General features: G+C 35.1%; 3 protein-coding genes across 3 annotated transcripts; 2 read left to right on the plus strand and 1 right to left on the minus strand.

The window, feature by feature from the left end:
• Positions 1–1,177: 1,177 nt before the first annotated feature.
• CBG18419 lies at positions 1,178–6,585 on the plus strand (the record flags this gene model as incomplete). Its single annotated transcript, XM_045241755.1, has 7 exons — positions 1,178–1,387; positions 2,558–2,830; positions 3,752–4,312; positions 5,326–5,497; positions 5,552–5,658; positions 5,701–5,818; positions 6,434–6,585. The coding sequence occupies 7 exons, from the start codon at positions 1,178–1,180 to the stop codon at positions 6,583–6,585; spliced, it is 1,593 nt and encodes a 530-aa protein (XP_045096481.1).
• A 67-nt stretch (positions 6,586–6,652) lies between these two features.
• On the minus strand, positions 6,653–8,099 carry CBG18420 (the record flags this gene model as incomplete). The annotated part of the gene is made up of 2 exons (XM_002646730.1): positions 6,653–6,828; positions 7,946–8,099. The coding sequence occupies 2 exons, from the start codon at positions 8,097–8,099 to the stop codon at positions 6,653–6,655; spliced, it is 330 nt and encodes a 109-aa protein (XP_002646776.1).
• Positions 8,100–9,186: 1,087 nt separating this feature from the next.
• CBG26160 lies at positions 9,187–13,480 on the plus strand (the record flags this gene model as incomplete). The annotated part of the gene is made up of 6 exons (XM_045241756.1): positions 9,187–9,290; positions 9,343–9,461; positions 10,158–10,405; positions 11,626–11,788; positions 13,036–13,097; positions 13,280–13,480. The coding sequence occupies 6 exons, from the start codon at positions 9,187–9,189 to the stop codon at positions 13,478–13,480; spliced, it is 897 nt and encodes a 298-aa protein (XP_045100102.1).
• Positions 13,481–13,885: the final 405 nt, after the last annotated feature.

Below are 13,885 nucleotides of genomic sequence, written 5' to 3' on the forward strand. Positions count from 1 at the left end.
ATTTGGAGAAATTTAGGTCCCCTTGAGAAATCCTAGCCCACCTTGGAAAAATCAGGTCATTTTAAAATGTAGGTCGTCTTGAGAAAACTAGGTCGTCTTGAGAAAAAATAGACCATGTTGTGAAACCTAGGCCACCTTGAGAAAACTAGCCCACCTTGAGAACGTTAGGCCATTTTGAAAAAACTAAGCCATGTTGAGAAACCTAGGCCATTTTGAGAAAGTTAGGCCATTTTGAGAAAACTAGGCGAATTTGAGAAAACTGGGCCATTTTGAGAAAGTTAGGTCATTTTGTGAGACCTAGGTTATCCGCATAAATCCTAGGCCATATTGAAAAAGTTAGGCCACGATTTTTTTCCTTCAGATTCTTGGATGGACCCTAACGCTTTTTCCAACAATGCTGGTAATTTTTTGTGCAGTTTTGGCATTTAGAAGATTCAAAAATCAAGGGATTGTAAGTTTTTGGAATTTTCAGATTTCCGAAATTCCAAATTTTCAGCCCCTCCACGGCCTATTCATGGTCCAAAAATCGCATCCATCGTTTTCTCGAATTTTCGACGAATTGTCCCCGGAAAAACAGGAAATCGGCATGGAACTTCCAGATGGAGAACCTGGAAAAGAAACTGAAAATTCTGAAACTTCTGAAAACTCTGAAAATACTGATTCCTCTAATTCTGTATAGAAAATATCAATAAATTTTTTGTGATCTAAATTTTCAAGTTTTTGAATTTCTGAATTTCTGAATTTCTGAATTTCTAAATTTCTGAATTTCTGAATTTCTTAAAATTCTGAATTTCTGAATTTCTGAATTTCTGAATTTCTGAATTTCTGAATTTCTGAATTTCTGAATTTCTGAATTTCTGAATTTCTGAATTTCTGAATTTCTGAATTTCTGAATTTCTGAATTTCTGAAGGGTACATCACAAACTCCATTCTGCTGTACGGTTCACATTTCCCTTTTTTCTCTTTTTCTCTAGCACCTCTTATCTCTAACCACTGGACACATCGTGTCCAGCGTTTGGACACATCGTGTCCAGTGTTTGTCTAACTGTCTGCGTCTCTAACTATCTTATCTCTATGTTTGTGGTGAAAGGGTATAAATAGGCAGATAGGATAGGTAGAAGATTGTAGATTTTTTTTTGAAAAATAATTTTTTTCTGAAAACTTTCCATTTTCAGTCATGGAAGCCTCAGGATTCTCTCGTCTTTTCCACAATTTCGAGAATGTTGTGGAACCAAAAGAGTGTCGAAAAATTGGCACGGTGCCAAGTTATTTGAAAGGGACCATGCTTCGAAATGGACCTGGAATGTTTGAAATCGGAGAGGACAAGTATCAACACTGGTTTGACGGTCTCGGTTTTATGCAGAGATACCATTTTGAGAATGGAAAGGTTTGTCATTTTTTGAAAGATGTTTTGCAGGAATTTTGAGCGTTCTAGCGCAATTTTGAGCCGAGATATGGGCATTTGAAGTTTAGGATGGCTAGAGACGCAGACGTCAAGATACTCTAACTGTCTGCGTCTTTCCTAATCTTCAAATGAATGTATCTCGGTCTAGAAGAGCTAGAAACGCGATTTTTCCTGTAATAGGTTCTTCTTCAGCTGGGACATGTAGTGAAACCAGTTAAAGTTTAAAAGTTTTAGAATTTCAAAATTTTTGGAACAAAATTTCTTGAATCTTTCAATAATCATGAAATAGACAAAACTTCCTTTATAACAGTCAAAAAACCATTTTTCTAGGTCGTCTGGGAGTCGAGATGCAGTGGTTTGTAATTTTGGAGGCTAGAGACGCAGACAACAAGACACTCTAACTGTCTGAGTCTCTCCTAAAACTTCAAATCACTGTATCTCGGCTCCTAGAAGAGCTAGAAATGTGATTTTGCTCGTGATAGGCTTTGGAAATATAGTCAATTTAATTTGATGGTAAAAACTAAAGTTTTTTGAAAAATTTTCTTTTTAAAAATTTTTTATTTATTTTTAAATGATTGTGTAATAGAAAACATGCCTTCATTTTAGTTAAAAACCAACTTTCTAGGTCGTCTGGGAGCCGAGATACAGCGCTTTGAAGTTTAGGGAAGTTAGAGACGCAGACAACGAGACACTCTAACTGTCTGCGTCTCTCCTAAAACTTTGAATCGCTATATCTCGGCTTCTAGAAGAGCTAGAAACGCGATTTTTTTCTGTAATAGGTTCTCCTTCAGCTGGGAAATGTAGTGAATCCAGTTAAAGTTCAAAAGTTTTAGAATTTCAAATTTTTTGAAACAAAATTTCTTGAATTTTTCAATAATCATGGAATAGATAAAAATTCCTTTATTATAATCAAAAAACCATTTTTCTAGGTCCTTTGGAAGCCGAGTTATGGGCATTTGAAGTTTGGGAAAGCTGGAGACGCAGACGGCAAGACACTCTAACTGTCTGCGTCTCTCCTAGACTTCAAATGCCCATATCTCGGCTCCCAGAAGCGCTAGAAACTTGGTTCTTTTCGAATTCTGCAAGATTTTTCATATAGTTTTTTTCTCATCTAAAACTAAACTCAAAAAAATAATATTTTTTTTCTTTCAGATGTTCTACTCGGCTCGCTATCTGGAATCGGAAGCGTACGCCCAAAACATGCAAGCCCAGCGTATCGTAGCCGGCTCCTTCGGAACTGCTACATTCCCGGACCCATGCAAAACGCTTTTCTCGAAATATTTCTCTACTTTTATGCACGAAGCACCGGAGAAACATGACAATGCAAATGTGGCGTTCACACCAGTTGGAGATGGGCTGTATGCGTGCACCGAGACGCCATACATGTATAGAATCGATTTGGATACGTTGAAGGCGTTGGGAGAGGTGAGAAATTTATATGGACATGCTGGAAATTCGATTATCGACATTTTTCTAGTTGGAAATTTTTTCATAGCGTTAATGGTTCTCGAGAGATACATCTTTAAAGTTTACAAGCTTTAAAGGCGCGTATTTCACTTGCCGATCAGAATATTCAAAAAAAATCACATCTTGAAATGTGTAAAATAAAATTTTACAACTTTCTCGAAAATTTTCAACTTTCTAGCTCATCTGATAGCTGAGATATGGTCACTTGAAGTTTAGGAAGGCTAGAGACGCAGACGGCGAGACACTCTAACTGTCTGCGTCTCTTCAAAACTTCAAAGCGCTATATCTCGGGTCCTAAAAGAGCTAGAAAAATGATTTTTAGACGAATTTGTAGGAAATTTCAAGTCTTCTTTGAAATGAAATTCAATGCAAAAAATCCAAAAAATTAAAAGTGGAAATTTCGAGAGATTCCAAGAATTTAAGAATTAAAAAAAAAGCAAAAAATCAAAATCGAAAATCCCGGCTTGAAAAGTGATTTAAGACTATAATAGTGGGTTAAACAGTGATTTTCAGAAAAAAATTCAGATTTTTTTTAAATTTTGTGCTTTTACAGTTTTCGAGATACATAGAGACATTAAAATCTAAATTTGACACATTTCTGTCAAAATTTCATTTTTCTAGCTCATCTGGTAGCTGAGATATGGTCACTTGAAGTTTAGAAAGGCTAGAGACGCAGACGGCGATCTAGGAGTCGAGATACAGCGTTTTGAAGTTTTGAAGAGACGCAGACAGTCAGACACTCCGGAGACGCAGACGACGAGACACACTGCGTCTCTCACCTTCTAAAATTCAAAGAGCTATTTCTCGGCTCCTAGATGAGCTAAAAACGTCATTCGTTTTGTATTTTATATGATTTTTCTGATATTTCTCATTTTCCAGGCCGACTTCTCCAAATACGTCGCCCTTCATTCCTGTACCGCCCATCAACTCTACGACGAGAACGGGGACGTGTACAACATTGGATCTCGTTTCGGACCCGACTCGGCGCACGTTTTTACAGTAACCCGGAACCCGAAAAATGAGCAATCGGAGAGTAATCACTCTTGGGAGCACACGGAGAAAATTGGAGAGATCCCCGCGTCGGATCCATTGTACCCGACGTATATGCACTCTTTCGGAATGTCTGAGAACTATTTGATCATGTTTGAGTCGCCTGTGAGAGTGAACCTTCAAAAATTCATTCTGAGAAATTTTATCAATGCGACTTATCGTGATTGTTTGGAATGGAAGAATAATCAGGATGTCAAAGTGTTCATCTTGAACAAGAAAACTGGTGAAAAATTGGATTTGAAGCTGAAAATGGACCCATTTTTCACATTCCACCATGCGAACACTTTTGAGAAAAATGGATGCTTGGTTGTGGATTACTGTAGAATTGAGAATGCCGGAAATTTCAGGACTTTGGATATCGATAATATGAGGAATGGAGAGTTTCAGAATGTGAGTTTTTGAAAAATACATCTAAAATTCCCGATTTGAGGATTTTTAGAAATTCAGAAATTCGGAAATTCGTAAATTCACAATTTCATAAATTCATAAATTCATAAATTCATAAATTCAGAAATTCAGAAATTCAGAAATTCAGAAATTCAGAAATTCAGAAATTCAGAAATTCAGAAATCCAGAAATTCAGAATTTTACGATTTCAGAATTTCAGGATTTCAGAAATTCAGAAATTCAGAAATTCAGAAATTCAGAAATCCAGAAATTCAGAATTTCACGATTTCAGAATTTCAGGATTTCAGAAATTCAGAAATTCAGAAATTCAGAAATTCGGGAATTCAGAAATTCAGGAATTCAGAAATTCAGAAATTCAGAAATTCAGAAATTAAGAAATTCAGAAATTCAGAAATTCAGAAATTCAGAAATTCAGAAAATCAGAAATTCAGAAATTAAGAAATTCAGAAATTCAGAAATTCAGAAATTCAGAAATTCAGAAATTCAGAAATTCAGAAATTCAGAAATTCAGAAATTCAGAAATTCAGAAATCCAGAAATTCAGAATTTCACGATTTCAGAAATTCAGAAATTCAGAATTTCGGAAATTCAGAAATTCAGAAATACAGAAATTCATAAATTCACGATTTCAGAATTTCAGGATTTCAGAAATTCAGAAATTCAGAAATTCAGAATTTCAGGATTTCAGAAATTCAGAAATTCAGAAATTCAGAAATTCAGAAATTCAGAAATTCAGGATTTCAGAAATTCAGAAATTCAGAAATTCAGAAATTCAGAAATTCAGAAACAATCTGAAAATCCTGAAAATCCAAAATATTCAAAATATTCTGAAAATCCGAAAAATTCAAAGAATTTAAAAATCAAAAAATTTGAATGTCCTTTAAATCCCTAAAAACTTTAAAATTTTCGAATTTTTCAAAGTTTTGGAAATTCAAAAAATGCTTGAAATCTACCGAAAAACCGAAAATTCGAATATTCGAAAATAAAAACTTTCAGGATCTCACCTTCCTTCCATACCTCACCCGTGTGATCATTCCTCTATCAATTCCATCTACAGTAATCCCGGGACAGGATATCCTAGAATCTTTGGATTGGGAAACCGGCTACTCAGCAATTCTCGAGGATGATGGATCCATAAAACTGACCGAGAAACGGACCTGCGACGTTTGTAAGTGATGGCCTAGAAAATTTGGAATCCTAGGCCACCAACTTTTTTTTTCAGCCATGGAATTCCCTCGTTATCACTGGGAGAAAATCAACATGAAGGAGACAAATACGTTTTTGGCTCCACCGTTTTCGGAAAAGTCAACGAGAATCCGGCTGGGGTGGGTAATTACCAGGGCAATTAAACGACTAATTATCTATTTTCAGGTAATCAAGGCTGATTTGAAAACCGGAAATCATTTGATTTGGAACCGAGAGAATGAGCACCAAATCTGTGGCGAGCCCATTTTTGTGCCCAATCCAGAGGGCGTGGAAGAGGATGATGGTAAGAAATTGGGATTTTCTGAAAAACTAGAAAAGCTAGAGAGAAATTGTTAACTACGTAAATGTGTAAAATTAAATTCTACACATTTTTGTAGTTAATAGCGTTTTGATAGCCCAAACGGTTCGCGAGATATGCGCCTTTAAAGATCAGGAGGCTAGAGACGCAGACAACAAGACACTTTAACTGTCTGCGTCTCTTCGAAACTTTAAAACGGTGTAGTTTGGCTCCTAGGAAAGCTAGAATCATGGTTTTTAGACCAGTTTGGAGGATTTTTCATACTCTTTCAACATTTCTATAGAACAAAATTAAATTTGAAAAAATTAACTTCTCAAAAAGTCAGAATTTTTAAGATTCTTAAAAAAAAACGCAAAAAATGATGAAAACTGGTTCAAAAATCACTCTTCTAGCTCATCTAGAACCCGAGTTACATCCATTTGAAATTAAAGAGAAGAGAGACGCAGACTACGAGACACTCTAGCTGTCTGCGTCTTTTCAAAACTTTATAAGCTCATATCTCAGCTCCCAGATGGTCTAGAAATGTGATTTTTGAACTATTTTGTAGAGAATTTACAGTATTTTCTGAACGAATTAAAAATATAGAAACTTGTTTCTCAGGAATCCTAATTGTCCCAATTATGACGATCAGTGTAACACAACCACCATTCGTGTTGATTCTGGACGCCAAAACGTTGAAGGAAACCGCGAGATTTGAAATTCCAGAAGAGAGAATTCCATTGGGTTTCCATGGATTCTATCAAGGGAGATAATTGTGCCAATTAACTATTGTTTCCCCCAAGAAAAATGTATTTATATAATCAAATAAATCGATTTTTATCATCCTCGCGAGGCACCAATTACAAAATCTCCACCACGCCCGCCTCTATGACGATGTCCTCCACCATGTCGATGTCCTCTGTGATGACCTCTATGACCACCTCCACCACCACCTCCGAGGGCCTGTCCGATCAAAATGATTTGTTGCTCATCTCCACCTTCACAGGAATCGTATCCTATAAAAAAGCAGGATGATTTCAACACAAAAGTCAGATTTCTAGCTGCTCTAGGAGCTGGGATACATCGCTTAGAAGTTTAGAAGGTGAGAGACGCAGAGTGTCTCGTCGTCTGCGTCTCTTCAGGGAGCTCTCGCTTCTCCGTGTCTCTTCAAAACTTCAAAGCGCTGTACATCGGCTCCTAGATGAGCTAGAAGGATGAAAATTGAACAGGAATGTGTCAGTTCAGGAGAGATGTAGACAGTTGGAGTGTCTCGTTGTCTGCGTCTCTAACCTGTGAAACTTCAAAGCGCTGTATCTCGACTTCTAGATAACCAACATGTAGATTTTTCTCGAGGCAAGACATCTAAAATTTTGGAAGCCAGAGACGCAGACAACGAGACGGTCTATGTTTCTGCGTCTCTCCTAAATTTCTAATGTCTGTATCTAGAAGAGCTAGAAACGTGATTTTTAGACGAATTTGTTGGGAATTCAGAGTATTTTCAGAAAAGTTTCAAAAATTTCAAAATTGAAACACAAAAGTTGAAAATTTTTAAAATTTGAAAGTTTTGATATTCTAAAAATCTTCAAAATATGAAAGATCTAATACTCTGAAGTTCCAAAATTTTAATCTTGAAAATCATGAAAATCCGGAATTTCCAGAAAGATGAGAAGTCTGAAAATTTGATAAAATTCTAAAAATTCAAAAACCAGAAATTCAGACATTTAGGTACTGAAATATTCCAGAGAAAAAATAAGAAAATGTTTTTTTTTTCAATTCTGAAAATCCATATATATATCCAAAAAATCTTTACTATTAATAATCACCAAATTCTGTGTGTGTGTGTGTGTGTGTCCGCTTGTTCCCTGTCACCGGCCCTAGCGAAGACACCAGTAGACCAAAATTTCTCAAGTTTTCACAGATAATTCAAAATATCAGCGCGATGATTCCCTAACTTTTCGTTTTTCGAAACTTCGATTTTGAAGCCTTCTGGAGACGTTCCTTGGTTTCGCGCCGCAGGCGCACCAGCCGGCTGTTTGAAGCGCCAGAGGCGCGGCAATCAAGCTGGTCTTTTAAAAAACATGAGAAGCCAAAAAATTCGAAAACACCAGATATTCCAAAAAAGGATTACTGTACCTCCTCCACCTCCACCAAGAATCAATCCACCATCATCGCCATTATCATCATCACATCCACCACTGGAATCGTCATCATCAAAAGTAATAGTTCCATCAACTACAGTAACCAGAAATACAGTAAGAAAAATGGAAAAAATCAAAAAGTTGCTCATATTTTTGCGTTTTCTGCAAATGTTCCGTTTTGCTTTTCGTTGTTTTATATACGAAAACGTTATCGGGGGGAGAGGTTGTAAAAAGATTTTCGTAGTTTCTTCGGAACAATTTTTTTATGATTTTTATTTCCAGTTTTGTTGATTTTCATGAACTTTGATGTTTTTTGTTTTTGAAAGTTCTGGAAGAATCTTGAAATCTGAAAATCTTAAGGAAATGCGGAATTTCTGAATTTTCAAATTACCAAAAAAAATCGAAAATTTCAAAAATTTCGATTTTCTAGATTTCCAAAAAAAAATAAGGAAAAAAATATCTGGGATCTCGAAGGATCTTGAGATTTTCGGATTTCTAGGAAAATTTGGAAAATTTGAATTTTTTGAATTTTAGGATTTTAGGGTTTTTAGGTTTTTTAGAATTTTTAGAATTTTTGGATTCTCGAAATTTTTAGATTTTTTAGAATTTCAGAATTTTAGAATTCCAGCATCTCATAATCTCAGAATCTCAGAATTTCAGAATTTCAGAATTTCCGAATTCCAGAAGTTTTGAATCTCTAGATTTTGAATTTTTCAAAATTTGACTTTTTGAGTTTCTGAATATCAGAATTTCAGAATTTTCAGGATTTTCAGAATTTCAGAATTTTTAGAGTTTCAGAATTTCAGAATTTCAGAATTTCAGAATTTTTAGAATTTTGAGAATTTCAGAATTTTCAGGATTTTTAGGATTTTTAGAATTTTCAGAATTTTTAGAATTTTCAAAATTTTCAGATTTTCTTAGTAATTTCTGAATTTTCAAATTTGGAATTTCCTGAAAAAATTTTTTGGAACATTTGGAATTGTTTAGGGTTTATAGATTTTTAGATTTTTGGATGTTTTTGAATTTCAGAATTTCAGAACATCTAAATTTTTTAATTTTCAAATTTCGAAACAAACAATTGTTGATCAACCCAATTTTTGATCTACCGAAATTTCCGCCAAAAAATGCACTCTTCGTGGCAAATCGAAATTTTTCCGGCCATTTTTCATCATTTTCCGGTCATTTTTGGCCGATTTTCACTCTAAATTTTAGATTTTTCTTGTTTCAGTCAAAAAAATGGAAGAAATCACGGAATTTCTGAAACAAGAATGGCTTCTACCGGCACACACGTGTTTGACCTACACCGTGATGGCGTTCAGTATCGGCAACGGATGCGACGGGTACGAATTATCGATTTTTGGCTTAAAATCCTTGGAAATATCGATTTTTAAGCCACAAGAATCGATTATCTTTCCAGGTAATGGATTTCACGATGACTGACGAGAATCGAAAAATGAAAGTCAACGAGTTCATCAGCGTGATGGTCATGTGCTGCTGTGTCTATCAAGAAGGTAAGGGATTCGGCTGAAATTGGCTGAAATTGGTGGGAAATCTGCTGAAATCGAATAATTCTCTGGAATTTTTATCAATTTTTGACAAAATTCAAGCTGTCAAAAATGATTGTCCGAGTGGACTACACGAGAGAATTCTCAATGGAGCGCGCTTACAACATTTTGAACCTGGATTTTCAGTCGTTTTCCTGTTGTTTTCAGCGTTTCTAGCTGAAAATTTTTTCGAAATAAATTTTCTGATTTTCAGAATTTCAAAATTTCAGAATTTTACGAATTTCAGGGTTTCAGAATTTCCGTTTTTCTGAATTTCAGAGTTTTCAGAATTTTCAGAATTTCAAAAATTCTGAAAATCCAAAATATCCAAAAATACCTGAAAATCCAAAAATCCGAATGATCTTAAAATCTTTTTAAATATCAGAAATTCCAAAAACTCGAAAAATCTGAAAATTTAAAAAATCTAAGAATTTCTGATTTTCAGAATTTTTCAGAATTTCAGAATTCCAAAATTTCAGAATTTCAAAATTTCAGAAATTCAGATATTCCGTTTTTCTGAATTTCAGAGTTTTCAGAATTTCCTGAATTTCTGAATTTCAGAATTTTCAGAATTTAAGAATTTCAGGCTTTCTGCATTTCTGAATTTCTGAATTTCTGAATTTTCTAAATTTTCTGAATTTTTAAAATTTTTCCCATTTTCAGCTGCCGTCTGTAAATACTACGGCCACGTGGCAATGTTCATCGCAATTCTGATCCATCAACGTCTCGTTCAAGTGACCAGTCAGGGCGGTGCAGACAATTCGTGTATCATTCTGGAAGAATGTATTAAGGAGAAGCTTGTGAAATCCGATGTGGTCCATTTGGGACTTTTACACTATTCAGGCGCGCTGTTCGCTGTGATTTATGCGGATCTGGTGTGGTTGAGTGTTTACCAATGGACGGGATTGGCGGTAAGTGAGAGAATTTTGAAAATTTTTGAGATGGAAAGCGATGAAATTAGCTTAGAAATAGGTCAGAAATCTTTAAAAAATGATCTGAAATGATATTGATTTTTTAGGTCATTCAGAGCTTTCTAAATCTTGGAATTTTTCAGAATTTTTATTTAAATATATTTTTAGGATTTTCAGAATTTTGTTTTTTAGACTTTTCAAAATTTTCGAATTTTTTAAATTACCGTAAAACCTGTATTAGAAGGGCCTTCCGAGAGAGGCTGGGAAAAATAGAAGGGCCCCGTAATAGAAGGGCCCTCCGGAGGTACCTTGGAAAAATAGAAGGGTTTCAGGATTTTTAGTTTTTCGATTTTTACGATTTTGAGATTTTGTGGATCTTTTTTTAGATATTTCAGACATTTCGGATTTTTTTCAATATTTGAAGATTCCCACGATTTTCAAAATTTCGAATTCTAATTTTCAAAAAGTTCAAAGAATTCAAAAAACTTAGCAATCCTAAAAAATGAAAATGTTTTTTTTAAGATTTTCAGGTTTTTTGGATTTCTTAGGTTCTTTGAATTTAGTCGATTTGAATTTTCAAAATGTTCAAAATTCTTAAACATCAAAAATAACCAACAGCTATGAAATCTGAAAATATGAAAATTTCATTGGTTTCAAAAAGTTCAGAAAATCGAAATGATCCACAAAATCCAAAAATTCGAAATACCGTAAAACATGTATTAGAAGGGCCGACCCTCTATTGTTCCAAGGTACCTCAGGAGGGCCCTTCTATTTTTCCGACCAGTTTTTTTTCTTTAATTCTAAAATTCATGAAAATCTGTCAATTTCACCAAAATTTAGCAAGATTTTTATCGAAAAATAGAGTTTCAACAAATTTCTATTAAATTGTGGGGTTCCAGGAATATTTTTCACTGAAACAGTACGGAAATTTTCTGATTTCGGAACACACTTTGAATGGGGGCCCTTCTATTACAGGGGACCCTTCTATTTTTCCAAGCCCCGCTAGGAGGGCCCTTTTATTACAGGGGCTCTTCTAATACAGGTTTTACGGTATCCATTTTTTTTAATTCACAGATATAAGTTTTTCAAAAGTGTCCAAAAAAAACCAAAAGCTAGAATTTCAAAAATTCAGAAAACATCCAAAAAAAGTTTTTTAAAAGTTGAATTTTCAAATTTACAACTCTAAAAAAAACTAATTTTTAAAAATCATTTTTTTTCAGGTCCACTCTCAAAAGTGTCTCTATCAAGAGACTGTGGAACTTCCCATTGCCGGACTCGTTCAATTCATTGGCGGTTTTCTTTGTCGAACGATGTTGAATAATATGGCCAGCGAATCGAGACAAAAATGGATTCCATTCGTCTACGCGACACTTTGTACAACAAGTTCGTCTTTTTTTTTTTTTTTTGGAATTTCAGAGCTATTTATCAGCAAAAAATCAAGTTTATCGAGATTTTTTATGCCAAAAATAATCCGAAAATAGCAGTTTTTGGCACACAATGTGGGCCAATTCTAGGTTCCCATACGAGCTAGAGATTGGAAGATCAAAAAAGTAGTTTTCAAACTATTTTTAAAAAATACCATTCGAAATTTCCTACAAATCCCACCAAGAATCATTCTTCTAGCTTGTCTAGAACCCGAGATAAAGCCATTTAAAGTTTTGAGAGACGCAGACAGTTAGAGTTTCTCGTTGTCTGCGTCTCTAGCCTTCAAAACTTCAAAGCGCTGTATCTCGGCTCTCAAACGAGCTAGAAAGAAGTATCTTCAACATAATTGAAGGAAGTTCAGTCTGGTTTTAAATTGGTTTTTTGAGTTTTGAAGTTTTGATTTTATTTGGAATTTTCCCCAACTATATGAAGTTCAATTTCTAAAGTATTCAATTTTCAGAAAAAAAACGTTAAATTCCCTACAAACTGGTCCGAAAATCAATTTTCTAGCTTCTCTAGAAGCCGAGATGAAGGCATTTGAAGTTTTGAGAGACGCAGACAATCAGAGTGTCTGGTTGTCTGCGTCTCTAGCCTTCGAAACTTCAAAGCGCTGTATCTCTGCTCACAGAAATCAACGAATTTGTTATTTTAACAAAGTACATGCCCAAAGTACAATTTTGATGAAATCCAAGATATCTGTTTTTCAAAACTTTAGATTTTCGAAAAACTATTTAGTTTAAGAATATCTTTCGAAAATCATGTATTTATGTGAAAGTTTGAGCTTTGTAGCTTGTCTGAGAGCCGAGATATGGGACATTTGAAGTTTAAAAGGCGAGAGACGCCAAACGACGAGACACCATGCGTCTCTCGCGCAGCTGTAAGAGAGACGCAGGCATTGAATCTTCAAAGCGCTGTATCTCGGCACCCAGTTGAGCTAGAAAGCTCATTCTTTTTGCAAAATGTAGAGTTTTGATGGAAATTTCAGTATTTAAAGATTTCTAAAAAAACCCAACGTCTAGCTCATCTAGAACCCGAGATATAAAGATTTAAAGTTTGGGAGGCTAGAGACGCATAGTGTCTCGTTGTCTATGTCTCTAACCTCAAAATTGTGCTAGAACTTTCAATTTTTCTGCGAAATGTATTAGTCTCGATGTCAAATCTAGAACTTTTCCTGATTTTCTGGACATTCCGGCTTTTTTTTTCAGGTCACTATATCATTGGAGTGTCTGGAATCCATCCAATGCCAGCAGAACGATGCTCGGAAACTGTATGCTGATTCAAGAGTTGTCCGCAATCAAATACGTCCTCATTTACTGTGTAAGGAAGTGATTTTCAGCCATGTTTAGTGCTGAAAATGGATTTTTGGTGATTTTTCACCCCGGAAAGTTTCATTAGTCAGCATTTTCAGGAACTATTTCCAGTCCAAGAGTCCCAAAATATGAATTTCAGGGCTGCTTGACCGCCGGATGGTTGTCCTCTGCATTCGTCAGCGATACCCTTCACATCAAATCGATTTGGCGCCAAAAGTTTGAAGTGGAAGAGGCGAATTTGAGGGCGTTGGAGTCTCCAGAATCGCCGCCGATGCGATGGGTCGGACGTGGAAATCAGAGACGACGGGTGCCAGTGGTGGACAGGAGGAGACGCAGATAATTTGTGGAATCTGGGGATTTTTAAGCCGTTTTTTTTGTCATTTTTCATACCAAAAATTGTCCCCAAAGGTTTTTTTCTCGGAGCCCAATTAACACTTCCTAATTACCCCCTAATTGTCTTATGATCTTTCACATATTCTGCCCTAACCTTGTCCTAACTTTGCCCTATTCTTTAAATATCTCAATTCATATTTTGTACTTATGGAAAACTTGTGTAACATTTGAATTCCGTTTTTTTTTAATTCTAAAACTTTAAAAAGTTCTGAAAATTTAGTGCAAAAATCGAGTTGAAACGATTTTGATTTTTTCAAATTTTTTTTTCAAATCGGACATTTTTTTTAAATTCTAAAATTTGTATTGGATAATCAGAAATTCAAAAAATTCAAGCCCCCACTTGGGTTTAAAT

The sequence above is a fragment of the Caenorhabditis briggsae genome (genome assembly GCF_000004555.2).
Source record: "Caenorhabditis briggsae complete genome, chrII, whole genome shotgun sequence".
NCBI classification, from domain to species: domain Eukaryota; kingdom Metazoa; phylum Nematoda; class Chromadorea; order Rhabditida; family Rhabditidae; genus Caenorhabditis; species Caenorhabditis briggsae.